Below are 14,067 nucleotides of genomic sequence, written 5' to 3'. Positions count from 1 at the left end.
CACCATACCCTATCAATGACAAATGTACAATAAGCGCCATCTTCCAGACGGCGAGGAACTCTTGATTGCGTTATCTCCTATGTCCACTCCTGCAACACGACCTTCTTTGGTACGTGGCTGGGGATGACGCCGCAGTTCCCCTACTCATGTTGGTAGGAACATATGTAGAAGAGCCATGGATTTGTTCCCCTTCGGTCTTTGGAAACACATACCCTCGTTCTCCTCGACTTTTTCTGGGGACCGTATCGTGACTTCCTTCGGGAACGTCGTGGCTACAGCTCTCACTTCCTTCACACGACAGGGATATACGTTACATGACCGGTCGGGCACGAAATCATATTGAAGCAGACACACGGAAGATTACGTTCCATAAATACTGAAAGATATCCTTCTATGTTATGGGATACGTCTTCCTGCAGGATGCTCTCCCTGTTCGGCAGCGCCTCAAAACATCTGCGGAGCACAACCCCTATAGCCCGCCTGTATGATAGATATCTAGGCGCCTGTCCTCAGATTCAACGACGAATATCCAGTCACGGCCACGCTTAGTATCAGTATCTTCCACAGATCTACGGTCGTCACATTCACCTGGGATTCCTTTAGTAAATCTATTTTTAGCGTTCCGAGGCTTATGCATTGCCGATTCAAAATAAGTCACTTTGCAAGGACGCGTGTTGCATTCCGAGGCTCATTTGCTCCACTTGCCAAGTATAACATTACATGCAGTGGCTTGGCATTCATATTTTATTGCAAGAGCTGGATATTTTCCCACTAGAATAATATCGTTACCATTGCGCATATGATTTCTACTTTTTAGTTATAGATTCGAGCGATATGCGAAACATACGCTAGTGCCATTGGTAAGACATGCAGTACCATTTTGGTTATGCTTTGAGGCGATGTTGAGCTTCAGCGATGGGTATATCCCTTAGCTCAATTGTGTTGGTAAGTTTCGATATACATCACATTGAATACGGGACTGAATTGCGTACACTATCATGACTACTATGAAAAGGAATACACCATAGTCGTCCCACTGGCAGGCAGTCCAGTGTCCTTGAATAACGAGAGTGCCCCACAGTAAGTACTGATGCTTACGTTCCTGCGATGACACGACGTACTCATGCGATTATGCCAGACGAACAGTATATAAGGATGGAGTCTGCTTTTCGCAGGACCACCACCCCTTAGGCTCCCCGAATAATGGACAAATACCCTTCTCTTCTCATTGGACACGAGAATGCCTCACCTCTACCGACCGGGGTCAACCTGAAGGGCGAAGCGCTGATGAACGACATACAGAAGGACGAGTGGGGCAAGCTAGTGCTCAGCAAGGCATACGTCGAGTTCGTGGATCCAATTGATAAAACTAATAATGGGTTCGGCTTTGACAGTAAGTCCTGTTGGCATTCTGGCCGAGGGTTGATGACTCTGAAGCCTGAACGACAGTCTATTATATGCAGAATGCTCCGGACGAGATAGAGTATGCCGGAAAGCTGCACGAAAGGATCAGAAGAGAATTTCCCGAGGTACACATTGATTTATGCTTTATGTTTCAAGGCTAATCTTCTTCTGTATAGATGAGAATCTATCGATTCTGGGAGTGCTTTACGGGGGGACTCACCCCGTCGCAATGTTTGAAGTGGATACTTTTACGCCTCACATGACGGGGACGTTGTTCTCCTGGCTGGTGGTGAACCGTGGACCTTCCTCGTCAGTTTGACTTGTCCTTGTATTCCTCTACCCGAGTCTCATGTGTCTTTATACATCCAAATACTGATGAGTATCGTGACCATACAGAGCTTGTCACTTGGGTGGGTAGGCCCTGGCTTTTGAATATGATATGTTGAATCGCCATTGAATTCTGGGTTGGTGACCTTGATTTTCTGCATTGATGCTAGGCTGATGCTAACATCTGTAGATATGAGCAGATCTGTTTTTTTACTCGTCGAGCAGGATGGGAAGTCAGAATTGTATTTTTAGCGGAGAATATGCCAAATCTTATGCACTGGAAGGGGTATTGTGGGCAGCCTGACAAGTAACATGTAAATTTGTTCTCAGACTGACAGCGTGCATTGAAGCTTGCAGTCTGAATTACAGCAACAACAATTTTGGAAGGAAGCCTGGTATTCTTGATATTGTGTTAGGCCAAAGAATTGGTATACTGGACATGTGTTCCTGCGACGGTGCGCCCATTAATAATTACCTCTTCGTGGACTAGTTTGATATTAAGTTTCCTGGAGAAGGATCAGCATCTGACTTGAAGAGCATGAGGTCTTTTGTTGCGCTGAAATGTAGACTAAGCCTTGAAAGGATGTCATCAATGATCTTTCGCATGTTGGTCCATCAGCGCAGTTTATGTTTCATCATATGGAGAAAATAAACCTTGGAAGCGCTCGGCTTTAGTCGCCGTGAAGATCGGTCCTTGGTAGTATCAATACCTGTCAAATAGAAGAGTTTTAGCAGATGGGCAAACACAAGCGTTGAACGAACATTTCGCAAGAAAAAATGATCAGAAAAATTTGTTGGTGATGCAGAAAGATATTTGCAGCAAGGGTCGCGACTTTCGTTAACGTCATCCGGGCTGGAAAATGAAATCGACCCCTGCGACGTGAAGAGGATGCAGAAATGCTAGAAATGCCGATGCTCACAATTGTTCTTTGTGAGAATTATATCGTCACATAAAGTCAAAGAAGAGCAGAGAATGATACCAAGAGCTATAGAACGATTGGTTGAAACTTGATGATTCACGCAAAAAAAAGAGCATTGTTCGACGATGCCTGAGGATAATATTATCATCAGCCAGCGCTCGATGCTCCTCTAAATGCGGATGGTGGTACCCAAAAAGGCGAGATTACTTAAGACGTAGAATCTCGCCGCTGGTCACGTTTTCAGCCGGCAGAGGCCGATTCGCTTCTTGGTCTTCTACCACCGTCACCTTATTCCCTGTTTTATGGGAGACGGCGGGAACGCTTAGGCTTGGCCTGTTCTTGGTGAGACGCGCTGAAGGTGAATATATGCGGCCTTTTACCACTTATTCTTGATGGAAAATCCTAGTACATATATTTGAAACTCGTTGGGGAGCTGTGGATGATCTAGGCTGAGCCAAATGGCGATGGTACGCCTGTTTCTGGTTGAGCCGTTTCTGCCCTTCTGGCGCATATAACAGCGACACCGCCTACACGCACGATGACCGCTTTCCTTTCCTGCTTCTCAGTTGTTGGCAGCAGAGACAGATACATGGTTGAACGAGCAGCATCAGCGACCTTAGGAGGATGAATGCACAACTCAGTCTAGGAGACGACGAGTAAGTAGTTAGTATTCATGAAACTGCATACTAAGACGTCGTCTAAGCTGTGGATATTTCAGACGCATACATGCAGGCCATGCGACGGTTTACATGACTTATGAGTCGCTGAGGCAACGAAGAGGGTGGAATTGTGGTCATCGTCGAAATGCAAGGTGCGTAGAGTTAAGTTATTAAGATATGCTTTTGTAAGTGCTAATTCCACTTCTTCGTCAAGTACGTACAGTACAAGCAATCGACGTTAAGTTCGTCAGAATACAATCTGTTAGTTAACAACATGACCATCATAATAAAATCCATCCAAGAACACTATCAAACATTCACCGACTCCTTTTGGTCGACCGATGCCTTTTCGTTTATACTTGCCGACTCTCGTATATGGGATGGACCTGCGTGGTTGGGGGCATCGTCGTCGTCCACAACAGCGTCGTCTTCTCCTCCGCCCTCCTCAAATGCCGTTTTGTGCTTCTCGAAGTGTGATCCGTGATTTTCAGGTCCTAGTATCGTCACCACGATCAGGAAGGCCGCAACACATCCAATGAGAATTCCCTGGACTTTGGCGTAATCAGGAACGTTCTCTGTGGTGCCGTTCGCACGTGTGATAGTCGTACGCTCATGGGCGCCGCCAGTAGCCTCGATCTGAGCGCTGGCGGACGATACCATGTTACCGAGCTGATAAGCGACGCCAGGGAAGGTAGCACGGAATGCAGGTGGTGACATCTCGGCAAGTTGGATTGGCACGACACCCCAGGCACCTTGTACACCGAATTGGATGCAGAAAGCTCCGGCAGCAAGGGCGCCAAAGCTGCTGGGGATGATCCAGAGAGGGATGAAGCATCCGACGAGGAGGACGAAGATGACGATGGTCAACCGACGACCGATGTATTGAGAAACAAAGCCAGCTATCGCGCCTCCGGCGATCGCACCCTTGATAGTGATAGTTAGTCAGTCAGCCAGACTGGGGATGAAAGAGGGAAGGGGGAATAAACGTACGCAATTTCCAATGATCGTTGCAATGGTGGCATCGTGGTTACTGATACCTTTTGAATCTTGGAGATATGTGGGATACAAGTCTTGGGAGCCATGGGACAGGAAGTTAAACCCTATCAGCGATATCAATGGAAGGTTCCACGATCAGAAGGAAGCGAACGGTACGTGCCGGTCATGAAGAGCAGCGCGTAGATGCAAAGCAACCAATGGATTCTGACCATCTTTCCAGTCTCCTTGATAAACGTCTTCGTCTTCTCTGTGCTATTCGTGTGGCCATGCTCCCTCGCCTTCTGCTTGAGGAAGTACTCCGATTCCGGCAATATGGCGCGGATAACCGCCGCGAAGAAGCTGATGCCTGACGCCGTCCAGAAAAGGGCTCTCCAAGTGGGCGAAACAACGGGGACGAGCTTGAGATTGATGCAAGCAGCGAAAAGGTAGCCAACAGCATAACCCTGCTGCATGACGCCACTTCCCAAGCCGCGTGCCTCAACGGGCAAATTTTCAAGTGCCGTACTCGCCGCCATCCCCCAAATACCGCCCATACCGATACCGAATAGGGAACGAACAGCGAGGAACTCGCTGAAAGTGTTGACGAAACCTGCACCTAGCTGGAGAAGGGCGACGATGACGAGGTTAAAGACGAGGGGCCATTTCCGTCCGAACCGGTCAGATAGAATACCAAAGATGACGGCGCCGACGACTCGCAAGAGGAGTGTTAACGTTATAGCAGTTGTGATATCGGCCGTTTTCTTGTCGAATTGGGTTGCTAATCGGGAGACGGTGAGGGATACGGAGAAGAAATCAATGGCATCGCAGGTCCATGCTAGCCACCTAAGAAATCAAAGGTCGATCAGCCGGTGCCAAGCGCGCTTAAACGTCGTGATGCTCACCCTGAGAAGAAATGTGCCCATTGTATCCACGAGAGTCCGGCGAGTGCCGTCAGGAGCGGTCTTGCCTCGTCATCAGTCTTTTGGCGTTGAGGAATTAGATTCATTAAAAAGTAGGGAGCCATGATGGGTTCAGAGGTGGTGGGAGGGGCAAGAATGGATTGAATCCCAAATTGCCTAACGTTCCCCACATCCTCCCTTTTATGGGCCCTCTCGAAGCGGCAATCATCGCGATATGTGGGGGTTTCGGAATTTCCCACGGCATGGCTAAATATTCCTCCTTATGTCCACTCCCTTCGGCATTTCCTTTATACTACGTTTTGTAACTTGTTCCTTGACTGGGCTGGTTGGTTTCGAGGTGAGAGACTAGCGATAGGGTCTACTAGGGGAACCCGGAAGGTCGTTGTTTAAAAGTCAATGCTTATGTCCTAAGCCTATGTCTCGTTTTTGTTTTGCCTTCCGTTCAAAGTCAACTGTCTTACCTCGATGTTATACCGCAGCTGACCAGAAGAAAAACGGATCTTCTCCATTCTACCTATATCAGCCTGTGAATTGGAGCTTGTGCCATCCGCTAGGTGGCGTACCTATCACCGTGCACATCCTTGATGGAACCTTTATCGGTGCGACGGGTCGGCTTCGTAGGCGGGGGTTCTTCGCGTTCCTGGACGAAAGATAGCTATCCTTGGCTTCCGTTCGAGATGCCTTTCACGTCTTCGTTCTCGACTATCACATCCAACACGCACCCCCTGGACCTGCTGTCACCTTTGCGAACCGAGACCGATAGCTTAGCATGGGTATTTTTTAGACCTTCATTTCCCGATTCATCCATCACCTGCTGATGATCCGATATATTGACACGGTGCATCGATGCCGTTACTCGCATGAGTATTAAGACGGGTTTCATCCCTGGTTATCTGACGTTACTCTCATCGCCTACGTAGCCGACGTTTCTCTCGCTCTCTTTCATATCCGCGTCTGCGCTCCTCGATACGGACTAAAGACCAGCTCAGGAGCACCTGGGGCCCCACAGCACGCAATCACATTGGCTCTCTGATGTCTGATCCAATCCGTTGGTCGAGCCTCCCCACCCCTCCCCCACACTGCGGAGCCCCGCTCCCGGACGTTTTCCAGTGCTATGTTCTCGAATCCTCTTCTACTTTCGTTCTCGGTCGCGCATCATATGTATCCCGGTTCGGCGGTGTTCCCAATATGATCCTTCCGCCCCCTCCCGCGCCTATTCGGCTATAGCGGGATAAGCTCCGAAAGTTTTTTCCATAGCTGTTAAGGGATTGCCGAGTTGGAAAAACGGTTACACGCGGTCGTTATTTGCGACTGCCATATTAATTACAACTCGACGACCGCGGCTCAAGCGTATAATTTGTATTTCGCCCTTGACCTTATTATGTTCCTAAACGGTATGCGACGGACGGCCCAGATTCTGAGAGTTTTTGTGTCTAAAAGGCAAAAGCCGAAGAGTCGGAAACATGTCAGTGCCGGCCTGCGCCATAAATAGATCTTCTCTATTTATAAGTACAAGGCGGCTGACATCCCCGTGCGCGACGGCGAACCTGAAGATAAGTAGACACTGAGTGACGTTTGTGGCGCACGGCAGACGTGTCGTTGTCTACTCTCTGCTCGCCTGTCCTTCGCTGCGGAGAATCTAATGTGTGACGATAATCCCAGTGTTCCACGACTGGAGGGTGGTTAGTACGCGGTGACTGCTCTGTGATCCATGAATGGAAGATCTTTCCAGAAGATGTGATGATCATGGCGGAAGAGCGATTATAATTCTCAGGTCCCGCAGTTCGTTACTTATAGCGAGGATGAGGGAAAAGAAACGTCCCGGGTAGGGTATTCCGTATACCGTATGGTAACAGGGCCTTAACGGTACGATACTGTATTTCGTGTAGGAGGTGAGTTACCCGGAATGAACGATTTGACGTGGAATAGCCGAATGAATAGGGATCTCCGCGAGCTTCACCTGACACCCGTACTCTTCATAGACGAGAGCTCCTTCGTAGTAGGAATTTCGACGCGGTTATGGATTGGTGGAGAGGGATGGATAACATAAACGATGAAAGAAGTACGCCCTTCCATAAGAGAACGCGACGCATGAATTGATCGTATTGACATCGATCAGGTTACTCCCTTCATTGTCTCGAAATCATGGTGTTTCGGATAGGATTCCCAAAGTGGTGTTCCTTAAAATAATTTATCGATCATTGAGGGAAATACGCCGCGATGAAAACTGATATGCTCTGCACAGTGGTCTTCTGTGAGAGGTCAAAATACCGCTGCACTGCAGAATGATGATATAACCCCGGAAAGGTACACGGTCTCCACTTGGCCAATCTTTCGGTTCTTACCCTGCCTTCGGGCCTTTATCGTCTTAACTGAGTGTTTAGTACAGGGAGCGATCGGGGATATATCATAAATTGATAGCGCTACAGTAGACGATATACCAAGGTGGCGAAGATTAGTTACAGATTCGAGCAGTATCAATCTGTCAGGAGAGAGCTGTATGCTTCTCTTACCGTGCCATTCCTCGCATGGGTGATCGTGATTCCCATGTCGTTAATTTCGAGACTCTTCATACACTTCGCCTGTAGAAGAAGATCAAGGTCCTGCGTACCGTAGACTGGAAACATTAAGTGGGCAAGATGGCTCCAGGACATGAAGGGAATGACCAATGGCTGCGGCATCTCCCCCTCGAAGACTCGCAAATTTCCTGCATAATCAAATCCATCATGTATCCGAGACGTAGGCTGACCAGTAGCATCCACTGATTTGATTTTCAGACGACAGAGCCTATTCAAACTCCCCCGACCCCGGGAAAGGCCTTGCATGGAACAAAGACGATTGCATAAAACGAATATATTTTCGATACAGGAAGCGAGGGTTGAAATGAGGGAAAGAAAGGAATGATCTGCAACGTCGATGGTACTGCGAATCCATACGGTGAGGGGTGCGTTCCGTGACCTTTCAAGATGGATTCCAAGCATGAAAATTGTGCGCAAATAGATGACAAAGGATCATTGAGATCGTCCACCATATCGAGCACGACAGATGACCACAGGTCCGGAGAGCTGACAGTAGTCGCTCGCTAGCTCTCGCAGACTTGAGACAACGTCCATGGGGATCTCCTAGCACCCAGACTATCGTGTAAGTCAATGCTTTGCGACATTATTTCAGAAGGGAAGGGGATGGTCTGAAGAGCGATGGAGCGAAGAACCATCATGGGGTAATCTTCTCATTGGAGAAGGAGTACTTTGGCGTCCTCGATTTTCACCTGCACCATGTGACATTCATTGATACGAGACTCGGTAAGAACTTTGACATGCGGGATCTTCTCATCACGATTCACGAGAAGCTTAGGTCCCCACTTGATGATTATGTCCTGGAAACAGGATGGCTCTCTATCCGACGGAACATCATTGCATCTGAGAAGGTCTGGTATGCGAGGCAAGTGTGTGTCTCCCGGCAATGTTCCCATAGATGTAGATCTATTTTTGGAACTAGCGGCAAGAAGGGTAGCTTCATCTTGTGGATCAAAGAATGAAACATTAACTGCAGGCGAGGATAATGAAGGCGGACATACGCATCAACGCTATAGTATTCGACAAAGACGCAAGCCTTGCGGTAGCAGTGAAGGAGATACACGAAGCGACTGTATATCACATGTGTACTGTCTGTCAGGACTGACTCAGAGCGTGAAAACTGATATCACATGGTGGCCTTCCGCCACATTTGACCGCCGTGTTTTCCAGACAAATAAGGCATTGTTAAAGGCGAACGTGTCATGCACACGCGTCGATTCTGTCTTTCGTGTCTGTTCTGATGTTGTTCCGCATCTCTGAGGCCTACTGGGAAATCCAGCTTCGATAAATGTCTCAGTACAACTATGGTATCAATAGCTCTAGTCATGGTACCAATCTACAAGAAAGCCTATCTGGAAAGAAATTGGTGGACATAAATTCAATGCAAGGCGGAGAAATACCCGGTCGCACTAAAATTAGATAAAGAACGAGATGAGGTGCTCCATATCTCCGGAGGTTCGAAATGCAGAAATTCTTTCGTCATACCTCCCTGTATACGACCTTCAACCCTCCATCAATTAGATTCCGCCACATACGAGCGTGAGGGGAACCCAGATTCAGGGGATAACGAAGGTACAGGGTTTCCACTTAGTCTATCTCTTGGTTATTACCCTGCCTGCGAGCCATGATCATCTCAAGACATCTACTATGGGTGGAAGTGGGCGTCAATCCGGGGAGGTCGAGTGTCCGGAGATGACGCAGGGGCACGCGTATTAATAATGAAACCGTCAGGGCTTCGTTATATACTGATAGGGGCCTCGATTGAGATGTTATAGAAAGGTAGCGCAGGTTGGGGATGGATTCGAACAGTAGCTTAGGAACCATACCCTGGTCGTCACTTTCCAGGAAGGGAGTTTCACTAAATTCCGAGTTTAGCGTTTCAATCGCGTTAGGCGTCGGTATAGTAGGGAAAACGTTGGTTCCTCTGCGATAGGTGAGCGTCAGCTCAGTGAGCTTCGAGATGAAAGCAAGGGTAAGATAGGGTCACTTGGGGGTTGTGAATGACACGATGTATATACCCATACACAGTTGTATATGGGGGACATGGAGGTGAGGGCCGGGAGAGAAATGAATATGCAGCCTTCCGGGGCTGCAGGTAGTTACAATTTCCATATCCGAGATTGAGACTCTAGATTGTCCAGTTGTCGAAGAATGTTGACATCGTTCCAATCGAAGAGTACAAGGTCAAGGTGAATAATCTGAGCTTCTGGGAAACGGCAAAAAACAAAATTCAAGGGATCGTAGGGGAGACATGTAGTGATTACCTTCAGCTTAGGGGCGAATTCAAATGCATTAATGACATTCTGTAGAGCTCTTGGTGAACGTTGCCACCAATTAAGTGAAGAGGGTCTGGTTAGAATTAGATGGTAGAGCTTATCCAAATGCCCTCCCCACCACGACAACACCGGAAAGCATATGGGGGAAACACTGAGGCGAAGATTCCGTATTAACGAACAGCATGTGGAGATGAGAAAGAGCAATGGGTGTTTGAAAATGTCTGCGGAGGGAAGACTTGAAAGGGATATAGTGAGAGGGAAAGATTTCGATCTTTCAAGTCGGAGTCCAGCCATGGACACCTGACGGACGACTGTAGAGGGTGTCTCATTGTGCTTAATTGCTAGAGACATGGATGACCACAACTCCCCTGCGTTCACAATGATTGATCTCCATCTTTCAGAGACCTGTGTCAATGTCCAGGGCGATTCCTGGTATCTAGATTGCTGTTGCTGTGATATCGTACCTCTTTGGGACTCATGATATCGTCAATAGATGGGCTAATCTCAAGAGCGATGACGCGAAGAACATCCTCTGGCAGTCTCCGTACTCGAGAATGAGGTCGGTAAGATGTTCCTTAGCGCGCGCTATCTTCTCGTCAAGGTCTACGATTCTCCCCTGTCCCGTTCCGGACAATGTTGTGGAAATCCAAGAGCCCGCTATCCGATGGAGGATCGTTGTAACTGAGCAGCTCTGAGACACGGGATGAACGCGCATGGTCCGAAAGCGTCGTTGTTGTGAAAGATCCGCAGGTCAGACAGGAATCAGGAAGTTTATTCGTGATTGATGACATCTTCTGGATTAAGGAAACATTTATCAGCTATACGCTTGAAAACAACATCGAAAAGAAACATGTGCTAAAGTTATTTAGCTTGAGGTGACGGTAGTGGAAAGAAAGATGCAGGAGGTTACAATTGACCACACCTTTTTATCATCTCACGACCAATTGAAGATATGTCTTATGTCGCTTCAGGTATTGGCCCCTGAGACATGCTGTACTCGTAAAAATAGAATTGCCGTAGTAAGGAAAAAAGAAAACATGGCAAAATTTCCATATATGTCTAGCGTATGGATCCCTGAAACTCAATCATACATAGTGAGACAAAGAGAACTGAGGAAAATGTCCTTGAAGAATACCAATTGATGTCCAAGACCATCATTCATCTACCACACCCCGTGCTCCATACACCACATTCATCCCTTCGTTGAGGAGCTTGTACCAGATCTCGGCAACGAGAGGAACATCTAGCCCGAGAGGAGAGGCCAAATAGACAGTCTCTATTTGATCACAGCCTGTGTTATTCTCTCGTCTAGAATCCTTGAGCATGTCGACGAAGACTATCTCGACGAAGCTCGAATGATTAAATTTGAGTTTTCAACCACTGAGATCGAGGATCTCAGATGCAGTATGGGCATGTCAGCTAACGATGGGATACCGGCGAGTAGAGATATGTCATCGGTTGATAACGCTCGAGCAGAGTTTAGAGCGAGGCAATGGAGATTTGGCACGGCATTCAGTAATGCCTGAAAGCCGGGGAATGTATATTACTCGTTACTTCCAGCAGTAGATGACAGCCTTGTGAGTTCGAGCCTAGTAATCACGTTGGGCCGAATACTGATATGGGGAAGCACTGAGATTCCTGAATAGGTGACACATAAATCGACAAGATTTGGGAGAGATAGGGAAAAAAATGACGCGAATATGAGGCGATGGTGTACCGGAGTACCCATAGGATTATCAGAGGTGAGCGCGAACGATGTGAGACGAGGGAGATGGATGGGTTTGCGTCCCTGAGGTACTCTTAATAGCATTCCTCTGCTGCATATATCGGCGCTTCTGACATTATCCGGACATCCAAGAAGTGTCACGTACGATTCGTCGACCACAGTGATTGAGCTGGAACCATGGAATCTTCATTGTATGAGCAAAAAGTCGAATGTGCGCGGTAAATATGCAACTTCGGCGAATATTCGAATGTATTGATGGTCCAGTTCTGTGACCACATCTTGTTTAATTCGATTATTAGATGTTCTAGGCGATCTAGACGTCCTCGACATCCGGACAATGCAGTGAGAGATGGAGCAGGGATATGGATAAGAAGACCTTTCAGCGCCGAGGCGTGGATAGAAATATCTGTAGGAGCAGGGTGCTGGGAAATGTCACTGGAGCTCCATAATGACAGTGTGAGGGGAAAGCTATGTGACCTCTGCATTCGGATTCAAAGCAGGAATCTGTTGAAGTTGGCCTGTGGCCATCGGATTTCGCCTATGGTCGACATCGCCTTGAATGGTCCCGTCTTTATTACTAGAGACCTGGATGACCACAGTTCTAGGGCCCCCACAATGATCGATCGCCATCTACGGCAGACCTGCAATGTTGTCCATGGCGATGTCCTAGAATCCAGACTATTGAAGAAGTCGAAGCTTGGCGACATGATATCAGATACGAAAGGGATAGTCTCGAGGCATAACATAGGGTGGTAATCGTCGTACTGGCGATTCCAGGAGTTCTGCATCTGAGATTTCCGACTGCATCAATTTACGCTCATGCACAAGCGTACCAAGCAGCTCCTTGGCTCGCATGATTCTCTCATCAACATCAGCGATACGCTCAGGCCCCCGCTTGACCACATCTTGGAAACCGGACAGTTCTGTCTCTGAGGGGATATCGTTGCACCACAGAAGCTCTGAGACTCGACTCGACCGTGCATGCGGTACAGATGGTTTCCTCTTGACAGTGCCGCATGTAGGACACATGTCAGAATCTTGGGGATGGTTTGATGTCGTTTTACTAAGACTTGTCAGGAGCAAGCATTAGCTACTGGGCCTAAAATGAGATGAATAGCCTACTCTATCCGTTTGGTTGGGCAAAGGGGAACGTTGAAGTGACAGTGATAGAAGAGCAACTTCGATGCACAACGCCATACATCACGTGGATAACTTTCACACACTTCATCGGGTCAGCCACTGGCTAGCATGAATTCGATGGGTGTTTGTCCAATTGGTAACTCAAGGACTCACTAGCAGAGTAAAAAGATACATCGTAATGTAAGTAGACTGGACGAATTTCATTTCATATTACTTACTAACGACTAAAAGCGAAAGTCAAAGTACGTAAATAAAGAGAACGAAGAGACTGACTCCTGATCCGCAAAACGACTATCCTTGTGATTCTCCGTACACGACATTCAGGCCGTCGTCAAGTAGATTTCGCCAAATTCCAACAGCGGAATCATCCAGCATGAGCGACGAGCCCAAATACACGGTGTCAACTTGATCCCACTTTGGATCCGTTCGCTGTCTGCGAGCCTTAATCATCTCCACGAAGATGGAATGAGCGAAACCGAATGTACAGCCGCGAACATCAAGAGCTTTAAGACGAGGAAGAGGTACACTGGAAGTTGAAGGGTTCAGGAAAGATATATCATCCAACGATAATGCTCTAGCTGACTCTAGAATGAGATGTTGGAGATTAACCACCGAGTTCAACAACTTCGTTAAGCCGGGAAATGTGTAGCCTTCTATACCGCTTCCAGCGGTGGACGAAAGCCTCGTGATTCTGAGTGTGGTGATTGTATTATGCGATTTAATATGTGGAAGGACGGGCATTCCAGCATAGATAAGGTGTAGATCGACGAGGTTCGGGATGGATAGCAATGAGAACATAAAGCGAACTTCACATGAGGTTCCCGAAGTTCTCGTCGATAAAAGTGTCAACGACGTGAGGAAAGGCAGGGGGACGGCGATATAACCTTCGGGGATGATAAACATCCCCCCGATATGGATTTCGAGATCTTGGATATTCTTCGCTTGTCGAAGAACTTCGAGTTCTTTCGGACGGTCGATTTGAAGCCCAAAGCGTGTGAGCTGTGTCCAGGGGACGACGGGGATAGGCTGAGGCTGCATGCAGTACATTGAAAATGTTTGTAAAGTGGGCGCATATTCAAACGCATCAATATTGACAATAGCTTGCTCGGCAATAAAAGACCCGAACGCCACCCTGTTGCTTTTC

General features: G+C 47.7%; 4 protein-coding genes across 4 annotated transcripts; 2 read left to right on the top strand and 2 right to left on the bottom strand.

Moving 5' to 3' along the window:
* Positions 1 to 1,203: 1,203 nt before the first annotated feature.
* BT62DRAFT_1055379 (uncharacterized protein) lies at positions 1,204 to 1,951 on the top strand (the record flags this gene model as incomplete). The annotated part of the gene is made up of 4 exons (XM_043178561.1): positions 1,204 to 1,393; positions 1,450 to 1,529; positions 1,586 to 1,700; positions 1,750 to 1,951. 4 exons carry the CDS (start codon positions 1,204 to 1,206, stop codon positions 1,848 to 1,850), a joined length of 486 nt encoding a protein of 161 aa, XP_043033135.1. The 3' UTR covers positions 1,851 to 1,951.
* A 1,012-nt stretch (positions 1,952 to 2,963) lies between these two features.
* On the top strand, positions 2,964 to 3,586 carry BT62DRAFT_696156 (uncharacterized protein). Its single transcript, XM_043181910.1, has 4 exons — positions 2,964 to 3,009; positions 3,257 to 3,307; positions 3,355 to 3,462; positions 3,525 to 3,586. Exons 2-4 carry the CDS (start codon positions 3,276 to 3,278, stop codon positions 3,550 to 3,552), a joined length of 168 nt encoding a protein of 55 aa, XP_043033134.1. The 5' UTR covers positions 2,964 to 3,009; positions 3,257 to 3,275; the 3' UTR covers positions 3,553 to 3,586.
* Positions 3,525 to 5,351, bottom strand: BT62DRAFT_938785 (MFS general substrate transporter). The gene is made up of 4 exons (XM_043187602.1): positions 5,188 to 5,351; positions 4,467 to 5,128; positions 4,301 to 4,410; positions 3,525 to 4,234 (listed from the first exon to the last, which is right to left on the bottom strand). Exons 1-4 carry the CDS (start codon positions 5,307 to 5,309, stop codon positions 3,620 to 3,622), a joined length of 1,509 nt encoding a protein of 502 aa, XP_043033133.1. The 5' UTR covers positions 5,310 to 5,351; the 3' UTR covers positions 3,525 to 3,619.
* Positions 5,352 to 7,682: 2,331 nt separating this feature from the next.
* BT62DRAFT_1013672 (uncharacterized protein) lies at positions 7,683 to 8,186 on the bottom strand (the record flags this gene model as incomplete). The annotated part of the gene is made up of 1 exon (XM_043178095.1): positions 7,683 to 8,186. The coding sequence occupies one exon, from the start codon at positions 8,184 to 8,186 to the stop codon at positions 7,683 to 7,685; it is 504 nt and encodes a 167-aa protein (XP_043033132.1).
* Between the last annotated feature and the right edge of the window lie 5,881 nt (positions 8,187 to 14,067).

The sequence above is a fragment of the Guyanagaster necrorhizus genome (genome assembly GCF_019112545.1).
Source record: "Guyanagaster necrorhizus MCA 3950 unplaced genomic scaffold BT62scaffold_66, whole genome shotgun sequence".
Classification (NCBI taxonomy): Eukaryota; Fungi; Basidiomycota; class Agaricomycetes; order Agaricales; family Physalacriaceae; genus Guyanagaster; species Guyanagaster necrorhizus.
This window is presented reverse-complemented; position numbering and strand designations above follow the sequence as displayed.